Source organism: Mus musculus, chromosome 2, assembly GCF_000001635.26.
Source record: "Mus musculus strain C57BL/6J chromosome 2, GRCm38.p6 C57BL/6J".
Classification (NCBI taxonomy): domain Eukaryota; kingdom Metazoa; phylum Chordata; class Mammalia; order Rodentia; family Muridae; genus Mus; species Mus musculus.
In genome coordinates, this window is record NC_000068.7 from 31319010 (window position 1) to 31340364 (window position 21355).

At 49.2% G+C, this 21355-nt stretch overlaps 1 protein-coding gene across 5 annotated transcripts in view; it reads left to right on the forward strand.

The window, feature by feature from the left end:
* Hmcn2 (hemicentin 2) overlaps positions 1-21355 on the forward strand; it is a 146484-nt gene that overhangs the window by 4755 nt on the left and 120374 nt on the right. For 4 of the 5 annotated variants that reach the window (XR_003953689.1, XM_006498503.4, XM_006498501.4 and 1 more), the window contains exons 2-4: positions 14846-14916; positions 16405-16563; positions 17498-17620. Coding sequence is in view for 4 of the 5 variants with exons in the window: in XM_006498503.4 (XP_006498566.1) it covers positions 14846-14916; positions 16405-16563; positions 17498-17620 (353 nt within the window). In the remaining variant the exon portion in view is untranslated. The remainder of the gene's footprint in view (positions 1-14845; positions 14917-16404; positions 16564-17497; positions 17621-21355) is intronic. The other variant, XM_006498504.1, reaches the window with a different exon arrangement.

The window sequence follows — 21355 nt, forward strand, 5'->3', positions numbered from 1 at the left end:
ACACACCCATACACACAGACTAAAATAACTAAAAAACCCACAAAGGTAAGCAAGAAGTTTTAAAAAAATCATAACTGGGTGTGGTTTCAAATGCCTGTAGTCCCTAGGACCCAGGAGGCAGAGGCAGAGGCAGAGGCAGGAGGATTGCGTTAGAGAGCAGCCAAGCTACATAGAGAGCAAACAAACTGATGAGACAGACTGGGCAATTTCCAGAGGGGAACAGAGTCAGATTTTCTGTCCCTCTGGACTGGAGTGTCGATAGCTTTGCACTTCCCGCCAGCCAGTAACTGCTACAAAAGCCTCCATTCCTGGGGGATTGGCTGCACTGTAGTGGAATGTACTTTTTACATTGAGGGTAGGTGGTGGCACTTCAAGTCTGTGGAATGTTCTGGGCATTTGAGGGGCCACAATCCAGCTGCCTCAACCCTGGGAGTCAGGGAAGAGGCCAGCTCCTTGGCTGTATAGCTTGTGAGGCTCAGTATAGTTTGAAGTGTTCTTAGAGTGTCCTCCCTCTCTCCTTCCTTCCCTCTCCCTCTGATTTTCTCCTAGGCACTGTCAGTTTTACTGTTGGGTTATTTGGGGGTGGGCATGCCAATGGTTTTCCTCCTAATTCACTTGATAATTCACATTATGTTGGTGGTACCCACCGTTTGCCATTGTTTAGTGCCCACCCCCTGTGAGGGGATGGATGGGACCCATGCCAGGCAAGTGCCTGGCTACTGATCTGTGTCCCCTGCCCAGTGGTTAGTATTTTTCCTGGTCAGTTACCTTTCCATGTTGTTTGTGGTTCCTGGGGTTTGAAGGTCTTCAATATTCACGCAGAGAAGCTATTGACTTTTGTCTTTTCTGTATTTCTTCCCACATGCGTACTTGGAATGGTGTGTTTTGCTTTATCATCATAAAATTAGTTAGATGTAAATGTATTTGCTTTGCTTTTAGTTTCTTGGCATTAAATTCTTTTACCTGAAATTAAAAATAAATTGGCCTACAGAGTTAAAAAAAAATCTAATATATAGCTGGGGGGGTTGTTGTTATTGGTGGTAGTTGAGGTAGGTGGTCTCTGTGGGTTCAAAGCCAGGTTGGTGTGCAGAGTAAGATCATGGACAGTCTGGGCCACACAGAAAAACCCTGTCTTGAAAAAAAAAAGAGGGGGCTGGCAAGATGGCTCAGCAGGTAGGAGCACTGACTGCTCTACTGAAGGACCTGAGTTCAAACAAATCCCAGCAACCACATGGTGGCTCACAACCATCTGTAATGAGATCTGATGCCCTCTTCTGGTGCGTCTGAAGTCAGCTACAGTGTAGTTATGTATAATAATAAATAAATCTTTTAAAAAAAAGAAAAAAGAAAAAAGAGAAAACTAACAATTTTATACTATAATTACATATACTTATTAATAATTACTTATTTAGGTTCATCTAATAAAATTATCCTTGCTGTGTGCATATGTGTATATGAGCACATGTGTGTGCATGTGTGCCTGTGTTGTGTTATACATGTGTACATGTTCGTGTATGCATGTACATGCATGTACATAAGAGGACAGAGGTCAATGTCACCTTATTTTTTGAGACAGGGTCTCTCACTGATCCTAGAGACCATCAAATCTGCCTGGCTGCCTGGCTGCCTGGCTGGCATCAGGCTCCTAGGATCTGTCTGTCTCTGTGTCCCCCAGTGCTGGGATTATAGCTGTTTGCCACTGCATCCAGGTTTTACACGGGTGCTGGAGCTCTGCCCGCAGGCCCTCATGCTTGGGGGCAGGCGCTTTGTTGACTGAGCTATGTCCCCGAGTCCCTATCCATTCTTCTTCATCACTTGGCTCTTTCTCTGATCCCAAATTACCTAACAGGGTGGACTATATCTGGGTTTTCCATTCTTTCTGCCGCATAATGATTCTTGGGCCAGGAACACACGTTTTAAATTATCAGTCTTAGTAACAAACATTAAGAGAAGGACTCCTGTTTTCTGTTATTATTATGACTACTTTGTTCATTTGTTTTCTGAGACAGGCTAGCTATGTAGCCCTGGCTAGCCCTGAAACTCATAGAGACTGACTGGCCTCTGCCACCAGAGTGCTGGAATTAAAGGCATGCGCCATTGTGCCTAGCTTGTTTTTTTGTTTGTTTGGTTTGTTAGTTGATTGCTTTTGGCTTTTTGAGATTGGTTTTATGTAGACCAGGCTGGCCTAGAACTTGGCCTTCAACTGCTGCCTGCCCTGCCTCACCTCCCAAGTGCTAAAGATATACATTTGCCACTGCCCTGCCTCATTTTCCTGCTTTGTTTTTAGAAATAGTTTTGCTAATGCAGCCCAGGCTGACCTTGAACTCACAATCCTTCTGCTTCAATTTCCCAATTGTGCTCTCAAATCTGCTTTTATGTTTTCTTATAAAACTTTTAGTCGAGTTTTTATGCCATAAGGTTTTAGATTTGGGAATTAATGTGAGGATAGAGTAGAAATGTCCTGTATATATTTTATGTGCATGTGGTGTGTGTGTGTGTGCTCACATGTGGTATGCATGCATGTACATGTATGATGTATACATGTGGTATACATGCATGTGTACTTTGACATGTGTGGTTACATGTATGTAATATGTGTGGTACATGCATGTGCATTCATGGTATATATGTGTGGTATATGTGCATGTGCAGTGTGGTGTACATGTGTGGTATATGTGCTTGTGTAGTGTACAGTGTGGTATATATGCACATGGATGTGTGGCATACCTGTGTGGTATATATGGATGTGCATGTGTGGTATACACACATGGTCATATGTATGTAATGTGTGCATGAACATGTGTGATATGCGTGCATATGTAGTGTCGTGTACATGTGTGGTATACATGCAGAGGCTCTTCCGTTGCCCCTGTACCTTACCTTTTGCGTAAGTACTTCTTATTTCTCCCTGACCTTGGGTGTAATTGTTTTAGCCAGACTGGCTGGCCAGTGAGACCTCAGGCTCCACCCGTCTCCATTGTTTGCCCCAGAACTCCTGCAACAGGTGCACACTGCCATGCACACACTGGGTTTTGATATGGGTACCAGAGATACAAACTCATGTTCTCACACCATGCAGCAGCTGCTTCACCCACTGAGCCATCTCTCCACCGTGGGGCATTTGTATCACCACACTTTGCTAGTTAGGTGGTTTGGGGTGGAGAAGGACAAAGAGATACAATGCCAGGGTGACAATATCTAGGAGGGATGTGCACATACAACAGGGTGGCCTGCAAGCCCTCCCTGTGCTGACCAGGGTCCTCCAGGGTGAAGAAGGGGGTCCTTGCTCTATTCCTCTGTCTCTTTGGAAGGTGCAGTCTATTCTTGCACAGAGAGCTGTCGCGCTGCCTTCCCTGGAACAGCGTCAGAAGTGACAGAATTTTCCTGAGTAGGGGAGTGGCCTTGTCTTTTTCATTTGTTACTTATTTATCATGTAGTCATGTATCTTGTTTGGCATGGAAGCTCATCTATTTTTTTTTTTCTTGTTTCTAATCCAAGACTACTTTGTTTATTTCCTGGCTCAGACTCTTCAGGCTTTGGTCCTTGGAAACTAATTTGTTTGGCTTCTGTGTTCCTATGCAAATTCCCAGTGCAGCATAGGGAAGGTTTTTAAAAACACTGTTTTTATTTACTGATACATTTAGAACTTCTATACAAAGTTTCACGTAGTCCATGCTGGCTTTGAACTTGCTGTGTAGCTGAGAGTGACTTCGAACATAGAACATCCAACATCTTCAGATCCTCCTGCCTTTCTTCCTGATTGCTGGGATCACAGGTGTGCACCACATCCTCTTATGCCACTCTGGGATAGAACCCTGGGGCCCAGTGCATGCTGGGAAGGTACTCTGCTAATACAGCGGCAGCCGCCAGGCTCGACAAGCCCCATGCATGCCTCAGCACTGAGAGATGCTGCAGGCATGCATTGTGTACAACTATCTGTTTTCCCAGGGAGTCCTGGTTGTTGGGCCCTGGGGAATGGTATCAGCAGCCAGGCTCTGGTGCTAAATGCGCTCTGGTTGCTTAAGGGTCTCTGCTGACCCCTTTCACGACAGAGCAGGGAGACCTGAGTATAAATAGAACTTGCATGTGCTTCTATCAGCATTTCTGGGTTTAAAAGCCATTTTTATACATTAAAAAAATTTTGGGGGAGAGGCTGTGAGCAGAACATGTGTCATGTCATGCACAAGAAGGTCAGAGGACAATTTGTAGAAGTCAGTTCTCTCCTACCACGTGGGTCCTATCCGTCCAACTTAGGTTCTAAGGCTTGACCTCTACCTGATGAACCATCCTGCTGGCCACAGTGTTTCTGGATATAACCACCTTGTGACAGGTAATTTAAATTGTCAGCTTGCCTGGCTCAAGGAACCCCTCAGGTGTTAATGTGGCACACTCTTGGTTATACTTGTGAGGGGGTTTCTAGAGAGGATAGACTGAGGCGGGAAGGCCCACCCCAAATGCAGGCAGCAGACCCTTTCAGCTGAGGGAGGAGTAGGAAGCCAGTGAAAGTTGGTGGAACACAGGTATTCCCCTGCCTGCTACACCCTGACCTGTAGACACACTAGGTGTCCTAGTACATGGTCCCCTCACCATGAACTTCACTGTTCCTTCTGGTGTGATAGACCATAGTCTACACCCTCCTTCCTCTTTTGACACGGAGCAAGCTGGCCTCGAACTCAGAGATCCACATACCTCTGTCTCCCCAGTGTTGGAATCAAAGGTGTGCACCACCACCACCCAGTGGACCATAACCTTGGATCCACACACATCCTTCCCCTCCCCCACTTTGACTCTGCTGTATTTCTTATGGAAGCAGCAGGAAGGATGCCTAACACACAGCCCTGTCCCTCCAAGGAGGACATGCCTTCGTACTGATGTCTCCAGCACTAAATCACTACCACATGCACTGCTCTAACCTCTGTCCACGTAGAGCCGAACACATGTGGCTTATCTCTAGCCTCCCATTCCAACGCTGACAAACCTGGCTTCCCGCATCTGTCCGCCAACCATTTATTTCACTGTACCCTTCCAGCGTGTACAGGCATGGGTTCAGATTCGTTAACTCCTAACCTCGTGGGAAACAGCCTTGTTAACTCAGGTCCAGCTTCTTCTTTGTCCTCTAGACTCCATCTCTACAGTTTCTTCTTCTATTTATAAACCTCATTTCAGCTCTGTGTTTTTATGCTGCTAGAGACGGAAGCCAGACCCTGGTTCGTGCTTCTTATTGTTTTGAGACAGTGTCATGTAGCCCGGCGGCCTGTGTACCCAAGGATGAACTTGAACTCCTGACTCCCCTGCCTCTACCTTCCAAGTGCTTTCTAAGCACAAACTCTGTTGCTTAGCAACATCCCCATCCCTGAGTATTCTTCATTTTAAAACTATTCTGAAGTATTTATTCTTTCAGATGAAATATTAGGTAACAGAAAACCTCTGTTAACTTCTCTTTAAAAATCAGCTGTGGTTGGAGGGATGGCTCAGCAGCTAAGCACTCTGGCTGCTCTTACAGAGAACCCAAGTTTGGTTTCCAGCATCTACTCTGGGTAACAGGCAACTGTAAATCCAGTCGTAGGGGACCTGACCCTTTTCTGAACTCAGGGACACCTACACTCACATGCACACACACACACACACACACACACACACACACACACACACACACACACACTCCGTGCTCCCCACAGTAACCTCAGCAGAGTTCCCTACCGTGCCACCACCTTGCCCTCCTTCTCCAGGACTCAGTTGTCCCATCTCTAGGAGGCAGAGGCAGGAGAAGTGGCATGCAGGCTGCTGGGATTCTGACAGTTCCTGAGCCTGAGCCAAGCTGTCACCTTTAAAGATATCCCCAAATGATAGGTGTGATGACAGATTTAATGAGACAAGAAACACTAGGCTGGTGGCTCTATCCAAAGAACAAAAAATGGTCCCAGAGCCTCTTTGTCCCCTCCAGGAGTCCAGAAGCCCCTGGAAGCCTCTGCCAGACAGAATGCCCAGAAGATCTAGGCTCAGTCTGTTGCTGCTCCTCAGGGTATACTGGGCCACAATCCTGCTGGCCTCAGAGCTTCTGTTTCTGCCATTTCCTGTACCCAGGATGCTGTTCGCAGCCCTATTTGATCCTTCTCCACCCAACTAGTACCTCAACTCATTGTGAGAATGACAGACGTCATGACCAGACACCTAGGAGTCTGAGTCTTTCTGGCTGCACTGAGGCACCATGGCAAGCTGGCACCTGCCTGGCCTAAGGAAATCCTCCCAGCCTTACCTATTGAGTAAAGTTGACACTAAGAGGCTGGCCCTAATCCCACACCCCAGCCCTTTGAGGGTCTCCACTTTCAGATCCATCACCTCTTATCCACAGGCAAACACCTCCCCAGCACCCAACACCCACCTTTCCTTCTCCCTCCATCCCCTCCTAACATCCCTCCCCTGCAAAGACTCAGGCCTGGAGAACCCTTGACAAGGAAGTGTCTGGCCCAGTCAAGCCCGTGACATGAGCCAGGCTGGTCCTCAGGATACAGTCGGGTTTCACTTCCTCGGTGGATGACTCTGCCTCAGGACGATGACAACTAGCTGGATGTAGCTGACACCTTACAGGTGCTAGGATCTCCAGTCTCCTGGGAGAGGTGCCTGGAGCTAGACCAAAGGACCCTTGGCTAAAGGGCCTTCTAGCATAGGGATGGGAACCCAAAGCTAAAGGAACAAGGGCCTATTGATAATCAGGGAGAACACCAAGTTAAGTGGATGAAGAACTCCAGTCCAAGGGAAGGAAACCCCAAGGCTGAGGGAGGGAGAAGTTCTGGGCCAAGGGTGTAAAAGTCTTTAGGTTAAAGGAGAGAGTGCTGTCAGGCTGAGGGAGCGATGTTCCTTAGGCTTGGGCACAGTAGCAAAATCAGGGTGGAGGGAGACAATGAAGACCTCCACACACGATCACGTACACCGGTAGCTCCCACACATGCTAAAAAGCTGCCCTGGCCATGAGCAGCTCTGAGGGCTGTACCATGAGTCCAGCCCAGCCAGCCCAAACTCTCCCCTCAGGAGGGCAGCATGCCTGAGGAACCAAAGGTGGGGGGGGGGGGGACTCTGGAAGGTTCTAAATTGGCCAAGAGTCAGACATGTGCAAATTTAAACAGGGCATCATCTGTCTTCTATCAATTCAGCCTAAAGTTCTTATAGCACACTAAACAAACAGAGACACGGGCCAGGATGTGATAGACACAGTCTCCCAGTGTGTCCTGGGCAGGGTAAATACAGGGAGCTTTTCCATACTGATCAAAATGCAAAAGGTGGGGTCCACTTCCACAGAGTAGTTTCATTTCCAGGAATACACATGTCTTAGTCAGGGTTTCTATTCCTGCACAAACATCATGACCAAGAAGCAAGTTGGGGAGGAAAGGGTTTATTTGGCTTACACTTCCATACTGCTGTTCATCACCAAAGGAAGTCAGGACTGGAACTCAAGCAGGCCAGGGAGCAGGAGCTGATGCAGAGGCCATGGAGGGATGTTCTTTACTGGCTTGCCTCACCTGGCTTGCTCAGCCTGCTCTCTTATAGAACCCAAGACTTCCAGCCCAGAGATGGTCCCACCCACAAGGGGCCTTTCCCCCTTGATCACTAATTGAGAAAATGCCTTACAGTTGGATCTCATGGAGGCATTTCCTTAACTGAAGCTCCTTTCTCTGTGATAACTCCAGCTGTGTCAAGTTGACACAAAACTAGCCAGTACAACACATAAAATAAAAATGAATATATCTACTTTATAAAGTGAGCACTTTGAAAAAAATTAGGATTGTATATGTACGTGAAAGCAGCTGAGATGGTTCCGTGGATAAACGGGCTTGACACCAAGCCTGATGACCCGAGTTAATTCCCCAAATCCACATGGCGAAAGGAGAAATAAACTCCCAAAAGTTTTCCTCCGACCTCCACATTCATGCAATCACACACACAAATAAATGTTTCTTTTACAAAGAGGAATATATGTATGTAAGTCAGATAAGCTGGCTATATATTGTTACACACATGCACACCCCCACATGCATGGCCTGGAAGGACATTTCTTGAACACTGTCTTATAAATGCATAGTCATTTTGCTTCTTTAGGTTTGGGGTTTGGTCTCTTGATGGAAGCCAGGGCCTTGCACAAGTGAAGCAAGTGCTCCACCACTGTGCTCCACCCCAGCCCTGGTCTGGCAAGGTTTGAAGGGAACAGATTATTAACTGGAAGACTTGAACCCTGAGCCAAAGCCTGACGAGGAGCAGAAAGGAAGCGCTTCCTAGACGGCTTGAACAGACTTACCCAGATGCAAACCTCCTGCACGTGTACTTGAGCCAGAAGCCAGCTTAGTATTAAAGAGAAAAGCCACCGTGACCACGCGACTAAAGCAAGGAATGTGGGAACCAGTCACAACGGAGGGATTGCATATGTAGGTCAACAGGAAACAGAGCCTAGCAACGTCACAACAAAAGCTAGACATTTACCTGCTGAAATCAATATCCATTCTAAACCCCGTGTGTGTGTGTGTGTGTGTGTGTGTGTGTGTGTGTGTGTGTGTGTTATCTTTGTTTTAAGACAGGGTCTTGTGTAGCCCAGGTTGGCCTCAAACTCCCTTTATAGTGGAGGAATCTCAGACCCCTGCCTCCTCCAGCTCCCAAGTGCTGGGAATACAGAGCCAGGTCACCACTCCAGTTTAACATGGTTCTGAGAACCAAACTCTAAGGCTTTGTGCAGGTTAGGCCAGGGCTCTAGCTGCTGGGTGGCACCCTCAGCCCTATCATGGGAAGGGTTTTTTGTTTTGTTTTGTTTTGTTTTCCTGTTTGCTTGTTTTTTGTTTTGCTTCTCATTTGAGTTTTTCTTCTGGTTCAGTTTGTTGTGCCTTTTGGTTTGAGGTGTTAGAAATAAAAAACCATCCTCTGCATAATGATTTCAAACCAAAACAGAAACCCCCAAACAGCTGGGCAGAGGTGGCGCACGCCTTTAGTCCCAGCACTTGGGAGGCAGAGGCAAGCAGATTTCTGAGTTCAAGGTCAGCCTGGTCTACAGAGTGAGTTCCAGGACAGCCAGGGATACACAGAGAAACCCTGTCTCGAAAAAGCCATAAAAAAAAAAAAGAAAAGAAAAAAGAGAAACCCCCAAACAAACATACTTCAAGTCAAGAGCCAGGCTCAGGCTAACGCTCCATGCTTGAATGTGTGTTTGGTGCATGCAAAGCTCTGGGTCTGACTCCCCAGCATCAAATGACAATTGAAAAACAATTGATCAAGGGACAACCAGTAGCCACCAAAAGAATCAAACTGTAAATGACACAGAACTAGAAATGAGACTGGATGCTGTGGCCACCACCTTTCATGACTCTGCACCCGGCAGAGGAGTGACAAGGGCCAGAGCCTGTGCATACTGGGCGTTACCCTGGGAGACACCATCAAAGCTGTGTTCAAAGAGAAAATTCGAAGGCCTAGGGAGCAGGCTCAGTAGTAACGTGCTGGCTGCACAGAGAGGATCTGAGTCCAGACACCCAGTACACATGTGTCTCAGAACCCCAGCACGGGAGAGGTGGAGACAGGAGGATTGCTGGGGCTCCTTTGGCCAGCCAGTCTAGCCCAATCAGCAGCTCCAGGTTCAAGGGGGGAGTTTGTCCCTAAAAATAAGGTAGATGGAGACCAAGGAAGATATCCAACATCAACCTTTGGCCTACACACACAGACATACCCACATACACACACACACACACACACACACACACACACACAGACATACCTACACACACACACATGTACCCACACCTGCAAACACATGAGCACCTGTGCATGCACACACATGCACACACACACACACACACACACACAGAGACACACCTACATACACACACATGTACCCACACCTGCAAACACATGAGCACCTGTGCATGCACACACATGCACACATACACACACACACGTCTTCAGTTAAAAAAAAAATCCAGAAGGTAATAAATGTATAAAAACAAACTGTTGCCCAACATTTCAGAAATACAGGTTTTTCAAAATGAAATGTGACGGATAAAAATATCCTGAACAAAATGATAACACGTGAGAATGAACGCAGTTAGAACCGGTCTTAAAAGAACTGGAGGAACTTGTCGGGAAATCTAGAGCCTGCTGAGGGCAGCATGTCAGGAGAAGCAGGAGCAGGTCTTGGGGAGCATCAAATTCCTTCAAATGACAATTACAACTGAACTGGAAAGAAAACAAAATTCTGAGCAAAATCACAGTCAATTTTGAGAAGATTTTAATTTTTATTGTGTTATTCAAGTCTTTATTATTATTTTAATTAATTAATTTTTGTGGCAGAATCTTACTATGTAGAAATGGTTGCCCTGGAATTTGCTATGTAGACCAGGTTGGCCTCGAACTCACAGAGATCTACTTGCCTCCACCTCCTAAGCTCTAGTGTGGATCACCTGGCTTTTATTTTTCTCTCTCTCCAGACAGAGAGAGAGAGAGAGGGAGGGAGGCTATGGGACTCAAGTGCTACTTGATCATGGGGAAGGAAAGATCTGGGAAGAGTCCTTACCCAGAGGATGAGAGATTGTTACAGATGAAGTCTGAGGCCCAGCTCCAGGCCTGACTATTCCCACTGGGACCAACAGGGCCAGACAAGGGGCCAGCGAAGCACCTGGACTGTTTAACACTGCATGCCCTACACATACCCCAGAGACTTCACTTCCATGCAGAGAAGATGCTCCCCCTGTAGAGGGGTGAGCCTGGGCCAGGCTTCTGGGACTCACACGCAGGAGGGTGGCTGAGGGGAGTCAAGGTCACAGGCTTAATCGTTCCCACGGCCAGCATGCCCAGCTTTTAGGGGCTGCACGCTACATCTGCCCAGCTGTTTGGCAAATGTCCTTCTTCAGTCACGAACCTCCCTCCCCTCCAGGAGCAATGAGGCCCAGGGAATGAGCACAGAGCATCTGCAGCCTCCAGCTTGGTTGACAGCTTGGAGCTGGGGTCAGAATGACCTAAATTCCAGCTCCATCTCTACTGATCCCTGCTCGTAATTCCTTGGTCAGGTCGCTTTGTCTCCCTGTCTTACACGCGTTCGCGACCGGCCAGGAAAGACGCAGCAAACCAGAATCTTCTGCGGCAAAACTTTATTGCTTACATCTTCAGGAGCAAGAGTGCAAGAGAGAGAATGGCGAAACCCCGTCCCTTTTAAAGGAGAATTATCCTCCGCCTAGGAAGTGTCACTCCCTGATTGGCTGCAGCCCGTCGGCCGAGTTGTCGTCACGGGGAAGGCAGAGCACATGGAGTGAAGAACTACCCTTGGCACATGCGCAGATTATTTGTTTACCACTTAGAACACAGGATGTCAGCGCCATCTTGCAACGGCGAATGTGAGGGCGGCTTCCCACATCCCTGGACTCCATAGTAGACTTTATTGTGCTAGGGGTGTGACTCAGTGGCTTTCCCAGCACGCACAAAGCCTGGGGTTCCACCCAGCACTGCAAAGACTGAGTGAGATGGTGCTCACCTGTATTCTAGCAACTCAGGAAGTGGAAACTGCAAGTTCAAGAGTTCAAGGTCATCCTTAGCTATATAAAGAGTTCTAGGGTGGCCTGGGCTACATGAGACTTTGTCTAAAAAAAAAAAAAATCCCACCTCTGACAACAATAGACCTATGCCTGTCAACACCATTGCTGTGGCCTGTATCCCACCCCAAAGCTAAGTTATGGAAACTTTAGATCTCCCATGTGGTAATTTGGAGCCAAGGGAAGGGGTTTAGGTCATGAGATGGCACCCTCAGGAACCAGTTGATGGTGTTCATTTGTCATCCCCCTCACCTCTGACTGAGTTAGTTCTCCTGAGATGCCCCCCAAGCCCCTTGCCCCAGAGTGCTCGATTCCCTTCTGCCCTATGATGTTCCTAGAGTCCCCAGTAGATGCTGCAGTACAGTCTTGGACCCATTAGCCTCCAGGACTGTGAGCAGAAATAAACCTTTCCTCTTGATAAATTAGCTAGTGTCGAGTATTCTATGACAGCAGCAGAAAAAAACAAACTAACACAAACCAGCACTTGCGGCCACAGCTGGAGACAGACACACTGTGTCGGGAAGGGCTCACACAGTCACACAAGCAGAGCCACTGGGATTTTTCTTGTTGTTCAGAGCCAGCCGTTCCAGACAAGAGAAACTAGGAAGAAGAAGAGAGCCAGTAATCTCTCCTATGGGTAAACTCCCACAGAGACAAGCCTGCTGTCCTGCTCTGCTGGGAGCTGGGTGTGAGAGGCGCTAGCCTACCAGTGAGGGCATGGGCAGTCATCACTGAAGACAACAAGCATCTCTGAGTCCTCAAACAGTTGATGGGTGATCCCTGAGCACTCAGACCCTTCCTAGTGTCATAGGAGCTGATATTGCTCTGGGATTGAGGACCAGGAAAGGCAGTGACCTGTCTACCAAGATGTATGCGTATGTATGGGACCAGAGGAGGTCAGACAAGAAGGTAGCTGCTTTGGGGTGACATGGTCTCCCAGAGGCACCTCCCTCTCACAGGACGGACTTTCCCAGGATCTGGGTGGTGAGAGGCTGAGCCTTAGACATTGGGTTCAGGGAGCTCACCCTCCAACCCAGGACTGCCAAGATTATCCTAACCATGTTCGAATAAACCATGGGGTGGCTCATAACTGTAATTCCAGCTTTAGGGGATCTGATGTCCTATTAGGCTTCTGCAGGCACTTAAACAGGTGGCAAACATATGTATGCACACACAGGCATACACACACACACACACACACACACACACACACACACACACACACACACACAGAGGCATACATATACATATATAAAAATAAGTCTTTAAATGAACTGAGGTGAGGAGATGGCTCAGTAGGTAGAAGTGCTTGTTCAAGTGTGAGTTCTGGAGTCCAGATCCGAAGCAGCCAGGTAAATGTCGGGGGAAAGCATGGTGGTCCACCTCAGTCCCAGTGCACAGGAGACAGAGATGGGATCCTCAAGCTAGCTGGCTGGATTGGCTGAGTAAGAGAGCTCTGAGCTCAACAGGGAAATTCTATCTCCATGTATACAGTAGAGAGCGATTGAGGAAGCCACCTGATGTTAACTTCTGGCCTGGATACATACATACATGTGAATACACACACACACACACACACACACACACACACACACACACAAACATGCTCATACATGCACACACACCATACACACATATATGTGTAGATATGTGTAGGCCAAAAGAGAATATGGTTTTTAAAAGCCAATGATCTAAAACATTCAAAGAGAAAGGAAGACAAGAGAGGAAGGCTGAGCAGTGACTAATCTTTGATCTTGCCTTGCAGAACAATGGAAAAGACAAACCCGAGGCAGAGCAGTCATCCATCACCTATTCACCCAACCACCACCATCTCTCCATTCATCCATGCATGCATGCATTCATGCATCCATCCATCCATTCATATCTACTATCTATCTGTCTGTCTGTCTGTCTATCATCTATCTTCTATCTACCTATCATCTGTCTGTCTATCATCTATCTAGTCTACCTCTTTTTATTTGCTTATCAATCTATTTTCTATCTATCTATCTATCTATCTATCTATCTATCTATCATCTTTCACATGTCTGTCTGTCTGTCTGTCTATCTGTATTTTAGATAGCCTGAGCTATTATTGGCACAGAAACGACCAGGGGCTTGACAATGGCTTAGGGGACAAAATGTCACCTTCCAAGTGTGAGCACCTGAGGCTGTTAAATCAAATCAACAGATGCCAGAAGCATGAGTCTCAGCTGTGTGCTTTTGGCAGATGGCATGTTATGAAGGCCACACTCCTTTCGGGGTTTAGAGCACTGCTGTACCCTCAGCTGATCCCTCCACCTTTTCAAGCCCCAGTGCAGGGAAGTCCTGTACTGACTTCTCACCAAGGGAGGCGAGCACGCAGGCGTGCGCACTCCCAAGTCTGGCTTCTTTCTCATGGTTTCCTTCGTGAGAGAGCCATGTGCACTCCTGCCTGGTGGTGTCATCTGTTTTATTGCTCAGTTTGGGAACTGATCATAGTAGTCCCCCATTATCTACAGCTTCACGTTTCAGACTCCAGTTCCCGACAATCCACCAAGAGCCAAGATCCCTAAATAGAAAATTCTAGAAACCACTCCCTATTTTTAGACATCATGGCATCCTGAGCAGAAGACTGGAGCCTCACACCGCCCTACTGTGTCCTTCCCAGGAAGCTAGTCATCTTTTTGCATACTATCCACACGGTATTCGCTGACCATCCATAAGCCACTTTTTAGCTGTTTACTCCATAATCACCCAAGATGGAGTCTGTCTGGCAGTTACTAGGGTTCAAGAACTTTGACACGATTGTTATGAACACCTGAGAGAAAGCTCTATGGGCACCAGGTTTTTTTTTTTTTTTTTTTTTTTTACTTCATTTGCTTAAATAGCTCTGAGCAGAGTGGCCAGGTCTACAGACTGTTAGCTCTCTATCTTTCAGAAACGTGTGTTATCTTCTGAGGCAGTAGAGTGACTCTGAGTTCCACCTGCCTCACATCCCCCTCCATATCCAGTGTGGGACTCTCCGCTTTTCCTTCCTGTCCCTTTGATGTGTAGATGGATTTTCTGGGACACTGCATGCTTACTGCTTGGCTTGCTGTTGGCTGCTTGCTGCTGTTCCAGAATGGAGCAACCGTTTCCTGTTCCATCTATTTTTCCCAGCAGCCTTTTCCCTTGAAGAGTAGGAATGGGTGGTGTGGCAGAAGGGAGGTTTCTTAGAGAGGGCATGAGACCACTGTTGGAATGGCAGATGGATTTGCCCTTGGCCTTCTTGCTCAGGGAAACCCACCTGCATCTCTCTCTTCCCACAGATATTGGCCCGGTGACCCTCACGGCAGACCCAGTGGTATTTCAGAGAGAGCTGAGAGAACTCTATGTTCAGGTGGGTCACCCACCATCTTTATTGTTCTTCCTCTTCAATGACAGAGCCCAAGGTCTTGCCAAGATGGTGCCCTCCTCCCTCCCGGCCCTGCCTCTCCTGGCTCCTTTCCCCAGTTCATGAAACAAATACATCACAGAGCCCTATTGCATTCTGGGTGCTATTTTAATAAATGGGTGAGGGGAGATGCTGTTCCATTAAAGGTATATGTGGGGGCTTAGTTCTGACCCCTAAGCCAGATCTGAGCCTGGGTCACATGTCCTTGGCTACTTAAATATCCGTGTCTCACAAAACACCTGGTTCCAGCATCTGTCCTTCTCCTGAGTTGAGCTAGTTGAGGCCACTAGCCTTTTGAGAGCAAGGACTCCATAGGTGAGGCCTACTTCTCCGCTGGATCCCCCAGGGCCTGGGGCAGAGTCTAGAACACCTGGGGCTCAGGAAGTACTTCTGACTTCCTGAATTAAGAAGGACAGTTGTAGGGGGAGGGAGGAAGGGGTGAGTGGGTGGGGAGCACCTCCTTAGAGGCAAAGGGGGAGTGAGATGGGGGTGTTTGTGGAGGGGAGATGAGGGAGACAACATTTGAAATGTAAATAAATAAAATAATCAATTAATTATATAAAAAAAGGAAAGGTGTGTTGTGGGGTCGGCTGCTCCAACAGGCTGGGCTTGTCAACTGTGTGTGTTCTCACCTCACAAGAGCTCTGGGTGCTGCCAGGCAGGGAGGGTGTTAGTGTTTTTCTTTGAGAGTCTGATGCCAGGGCAAGTGACAGAGAGCATTTCTTCTTGCCTTGCCTGGCTCAACTCCTCCGATCTTTATTCCCTAAGCCTTGGCTATCACAGGACTTCTTGAGGCTGTCCCCAGTGGCTTCTGTTCTGCCTTCCCTTGTCACATGGTAATGATCTAGGGGACAGCTCATTTGGTAAAGCATGCCTGCCATACGAACATGTAAAAAGCTGGGTGTGGTTGCCCGTGCTTGAAATCCCAGCCCTGAGGAGACAGAGATAGGAGGATGGCAGAGCCCCTTTGGCCGGTGCACTTAACAGTTAACGAGCTTTGTCTTCAGTGAGAGATGTGTCTGAAAAAGTAACGTGCAGATAGAGGAGGACTCATAACATTGACCTCTGACCTCCACACACACACTCACATACGTGTGCACACACACGTTGAGTACATATGCAAAATCCATATATTTAATTTGCACACTCACATGTGTAAGGCTCGCTCGTGTCTCAGTGGCTCCACCCCTGTATTTATTACCTTCTATAAGATGGGACTGTCATTGATGGAAGCGAGAGACGGAGTAACACCTTCCTAAAGTCACTACAGGGCAGATGCTGGGAGGGACTAATAGGGACCACAGCCTGACCCAGTGAATCCACACTGAGGTGGTTTGAGGTGACTCCCAAACTCCCACTGGTTTAGAGGGTTGTCCAGGCTGCCCCCTTGTAGATGAGGTGGGTGGCAGCAGCTGACACACTTCAACCCTCCAGGGAGGAGGTGATTGCCCAGAGATGAGTGTGGGGGCCATCAAGGCTGCCGTGGAGGTCGCCAACCCAGGCTCCTTCATCTACGTCTTCTCGGATGCCCGTGCCAAGGACTACCACAAGAAGAAGGAGCTTCTGCAGCTCCTGCAGCTGAAGCAGTCACAGGTGAGAGGCTTTAGGGATGAGGTGGGCAGCCATGTAGGAGGCCAGGTCAGGGAGCATGAAGCCCCACTGGAGAGTGGAGCCAGGCGTCTCTCCTGGAGCCCTGGAGCTGTGGAGCCCAGCCACCCCTCTGCAAAGGCCCAGGAACCCTCACTTCCTGGTGAGGTTTGCCCTGTGCTGCCCCACCCCACCCACCCTTCATGCAATGCTTCTCCATCCTCATCCTCAGCCCTTGGTCCTTGCAGCTCAGGAACCCTTATCCTTGTGTGCTTAGAAAAGAGTCAGAAGCCGGGTGGTGGTGGCGCACGCCTTTAATCCCAGCACTTGGGAGGCAGAGGCAGGCAGATTTCTGTTTGAGGCCAGCCTGGTCTACAGAGTGAGTTCCAGGACAGCCAGGGCTACCAGGGCTATACAGAGAAACCCTGTCTCGAAAAACAAAACAAAACAAAAACAAAAACAAAAAAAAGGAAAGAAAGAGAAGAGAAGAGAAGAGAAGAGAAGAGAAGAGAAGAGAAGAGAAGAGAAGAGAAGAGAAGAGAAGAGTCAGGACTTCTGCCTCTTGCTTTTGCATTTATGGCTACAGAAGGGAGAGGGGTGGTCTGCTCTTGAGGAAAACCTCAAGGTTTGGGATGACATGGCTGCTTCCATGTCTAGAATATTCTAGAGCTCTTCAGGGTTCATCTCAAGGTAGCGTCCAGGGGCCACTCCAAAAGGAGTCTACTTCAGTACTGTTCTTTGTTGTAGATTTCATGCCACTCTTGAAGCACCTGCTATGTTTCTGTCTGTGCACCCTGCCCTGCCCCTGCCCTGCATCGCTCCTGATCCCCCCATCACCTCCCCGCACATAACACTGTCATTATTCCCATGTCTCCCATGGTTGGGGTCCTGCCTCTCCTGGTTTCCGTAAAACGTACACGTCTATTTGCCTATCTTCCAGGTGGTCTTTGTGCTGACTGGAGACTGTGGTGACCGCACCCATCCTGGCTACCTGGTCTTCGAGGAGATCGCCTCCACCAGTTCTGGCCAGGTGTTCCAGCTGGACAAACAGCAGGTGTCGGAGGTAAGCCACCACAGCGCCGACACGGTGTGCTCCTTCCAAGTCTGCTGCCCCTGTGAGTGAGGGTGTTGAGTCTTGCATGGTGATGTACATGGCGGCTTTGCCTGGTGGCTGTCACCCAGTGGTTCTGAGTACTTATCTCCAGGTTCTGCATTGTGTCTTCAAATCTCCTGAACCCCCAGGCAAGTACTTGGGAGACATCCGGAAAGTAAAGAGGCTGAGGCTCAGAGGAGCACCTTGGGGTGCTGCCTATGTTCTGCTGCTGGAAGGTGACAGTGAAGTAGTTACAGACGCTATCCCAGAGTCTGGGGCAAAGGGACCACAGACCGGGTCCAGGATTCTGGGAGCTAGCAGGGGAGGGGTCCAGCTTCCAGATCCACTAAGCCCAAATCATACCAGGCATCTGTGCCCCACCCTGTTCCCTGGCCAAATGACACCTATCTCCTCCCAAAGTCCATCTTTACTGTGTCCATCCTTCTAGGAATACAGAGGCTGACCGCCATCTCTATCAGAATCCAGAGGCCCATCTCTGTGCTGCAAGTCTTCCAGCATTAGCTGAGGGCAAGGCATAGTCGTGGAACCACTGGGCAGAGCTGCAGCTGTCACACAACACTGATGCCAGCTTTCTTGAGCTTATTTGGAATGACCTATGTGTGGACCCCAGGACACTACCCTTCTGTCCTTCCTGCTGTCCCCTCCCGCATACCCAGACCCTTATCTCTGCCTGTGTTTCCTCTTGCACACTCCACATAGCCCAGCCAGCCTCTCTCCTGCTTCTCAGCCCCAGGGCCTTTGCTCAGACCTTCTCCTCCCAGCTCCTGACCATCTGATATACATGCCTTCCCAGGAAGCCGTCTTCAACTTCCTGCCAAGGTCGAATCTCTTTCCAATCCCTTCCCAGCTCTCTGCATGGCTTTACAGAGTTTTCATCTTGTGGGCATGTGAGTACTCAGACTATGAGAGCCCTCAGGGCTGGGCCACCCTGAGCAGACACCCAAGACGGGTAACTCGTGCCAGGAAGTGCCTGGGGGACAGAGCGCTTTGGGTTCCCATGCCTGCTGCTCTGGGAAAGAAGGTGTCTCCAGGGCAGGCAGTGGACTCAAGGATGGATTTTGTGAGCTGTGTATTTATGAGCCGAGAGGACTGGTCTCTGGGGCTGTGTTTAGATTAGCGTGCCTCGGCTCCCTGTTGACAGATGGCGTTTATACTTCTCTGTGACACAACAGGCTTTAATTCCTGGCTTGTCAGCCTATCCTGGCATGGAGCCCCACAGAAGGGCGGGAGGCATTTCAGAGTGGAGGGACAGTTTCATCCCCACTTTTAGGGGAGATGCTTGCTTCCTTCCAGACAGAGGCAAGGCAAGTTGCTGAGGACAGCTTGCCAGGGTCCTTGTCTCTGGGCACCCCAGGCGATCCCTTTGGCGTTTTGCTGTGGGAGTCTCAGGACCGCTGACAGCCAGGTTGAGCTGCTCCGTGTGGTAGCTTGGAGGCTCCCGTGCGCAGAGAGCCTTGTGCCTTGGATCTGACTCTTTCTAGATGTTCCCAGACCCTCACGGAGCCTGGGGAAGTGTCTGGGACAGCCAAGGCTGTGGTCATCCCCCAGGGAAGCCAGGCCAGTGGGGCTCTAGCTGGGAGAAGTCTTCAGACCTCTGAGGAGACATGGCAAGCACATGCTTTGACTTCCACAGAGTGCAGGATTGATATACTGTGTACACTCCACTGTGTGCATTTGTTAAGCACCTGCTGCATGCACCATCTAGGAGGAGGCAGCCCGTCTGAACAGGGGCCCTCTGTCTCAGGGATCTTAGCTTTTCTGGGTTATGAACTTGTCCTTACAGGTGGAAGGAACCCCCCTTTGGAGTCTGTTTCAGAGTATATGGGGTATTGAAGAACCTCTTTCCTTGCCAAGGCAACTTAGAATTCTGACCATCCTGCCCTAAGAGGGGACCATATTGAAGGCAGGCAATGTGGCCTTGGGTTTGCCCTAGAGTGTGTGGCATGTGTAGCTATATGCATTCATATGTGAGTGTGTGTGGAGGCTGGGAGTCAGCACTGGACATCTTTCCCAGGTGCTTTCTAGTTGAATTCTTGACTCACAGTATTTCACTAAACCCAAAACTAACCAGGTGGCCTAGACTTCCTGGTGAGTGAGCTCTAGGATTGCCTGTCTGTCCACCTCTGACACAGCGCTGGCTTACAGGCACATCCCCATGCTCCCAGATTCTATGTGGTCCCAAGAATCTGAACTCAGGTTCTCATGGGTGCACACTATACACTTTTATCTACTGAGCTCTGGTTCCAAGCCCAAGGTGGGCATTTTTAAAAATCAAGCTTTGGGTAGGACCCATGGGTGGCACACAAGCCTGGTTCAGTCCACACTCAGCCACAAAAGCTGATGATGCAGGAGAGTGCTAGGGGATGGGAAGGGACAGAAGAGCTGACCATACCCCATTATCTTCCCTGGGAAGTCACCCTATAATTTCCCAGGAGAGCACTGAGCATCTCAGTCCCTGCTGTGTGGTCCACTGCTCCCTACCCCACCACCTACTCTTCAGCCTAGCCAGTTCTGGGGTTGGGACAAATCTCTTGCCCTACAGCAGCAGGTACACCCGACAAATTGCCCAGATTCCGCAAATCCCTTTAAAGAGAGGTGACTTGCTTTCTACAATAACGGGGTTGGGCAGTTTCTATCAGGAGGCTCTAGTTAAAGGCTCAGGAGAGTCCTGAGATGGTCTCACCCTAGACCCTTCCCAGCAGGATAGTGGGAAGGTTGAGACATGGGCTGTTGGGGGCAAGATGGCGTTGGCAACAGGTCACAGTTCTGTAGGTCTTCAAGGGGACCTCTCCGCTCTCTCGCTTGGGTACAATTGTGTTGTTGGGGTCCTTTGCCTTTGAGGTGATGGCCAGGGTGTATAGGAAGGGTGCTGACCACGGTGCTGGGTATCTGGGAAGACTAGATAAGAGCTGACTACAGCTTAACTCTCCCCATCATGGGGTTTCTCCCATCCCCACTCCCACTCCACTGAAGCCCTCTGAAGAGTGCGCTCTCAAGAGTATTCTCAGCAAGGCAGAGCTGGGTAGAGAATCAGGGGTGCACAGCTGGTAAGGGGCAGAGTCCTGGGACTGGGTAGGTGCTCCCTCTGTGACTCCAGGCCAACCCCTCAGTTTCCCCATCTGTAGCTGTGAACCCCATTCCTCTTCCTAGTTCCCTCAGCTTCCTCGGCTGTCCTGGCTGTCCGGCATCCTGGGAGTGTCTCTGCGGATGATTTATCAGCCACAGAGGGCCCAGCAGCAGTCATCTGGTGGAGGGTAACAAGGCCAGAGTCTTTCTTTCCTTCTCCATCAGCGGCCAGAGCGCAGGCCAGCACATGGCCGGCTCCCAGGCCCCACCCCATGGACATCTGGAAGCCATCATGGTTGCCAAATAAACACTGCTTGCTTAATGAAGGCGCTCTGCTCCAAAGGCTCCTAGTTCCGCTCCGGAGCCCTGGAGGCACAGCCAGGTTCAGAAGGCCTTGACCCTAAGCCTGGCCCCACAAGGTGGTCTGGACTTGCTGTGAGCAGGAGAATCACACTCTCCTCCAAGCCCCAGGGCAGGCTGCCTCATGCCGGCCGGGGCCGGGGTCATTAGGGTGCTGTCCATGTCCTAGCCTTCTTTGTGGCTTGGTAGCCTGAAATGCTGGGCAACATCTCTCCACCAGAACAATCTAGAACAGCTTGCAGTAGCTCGTGAGTGTAG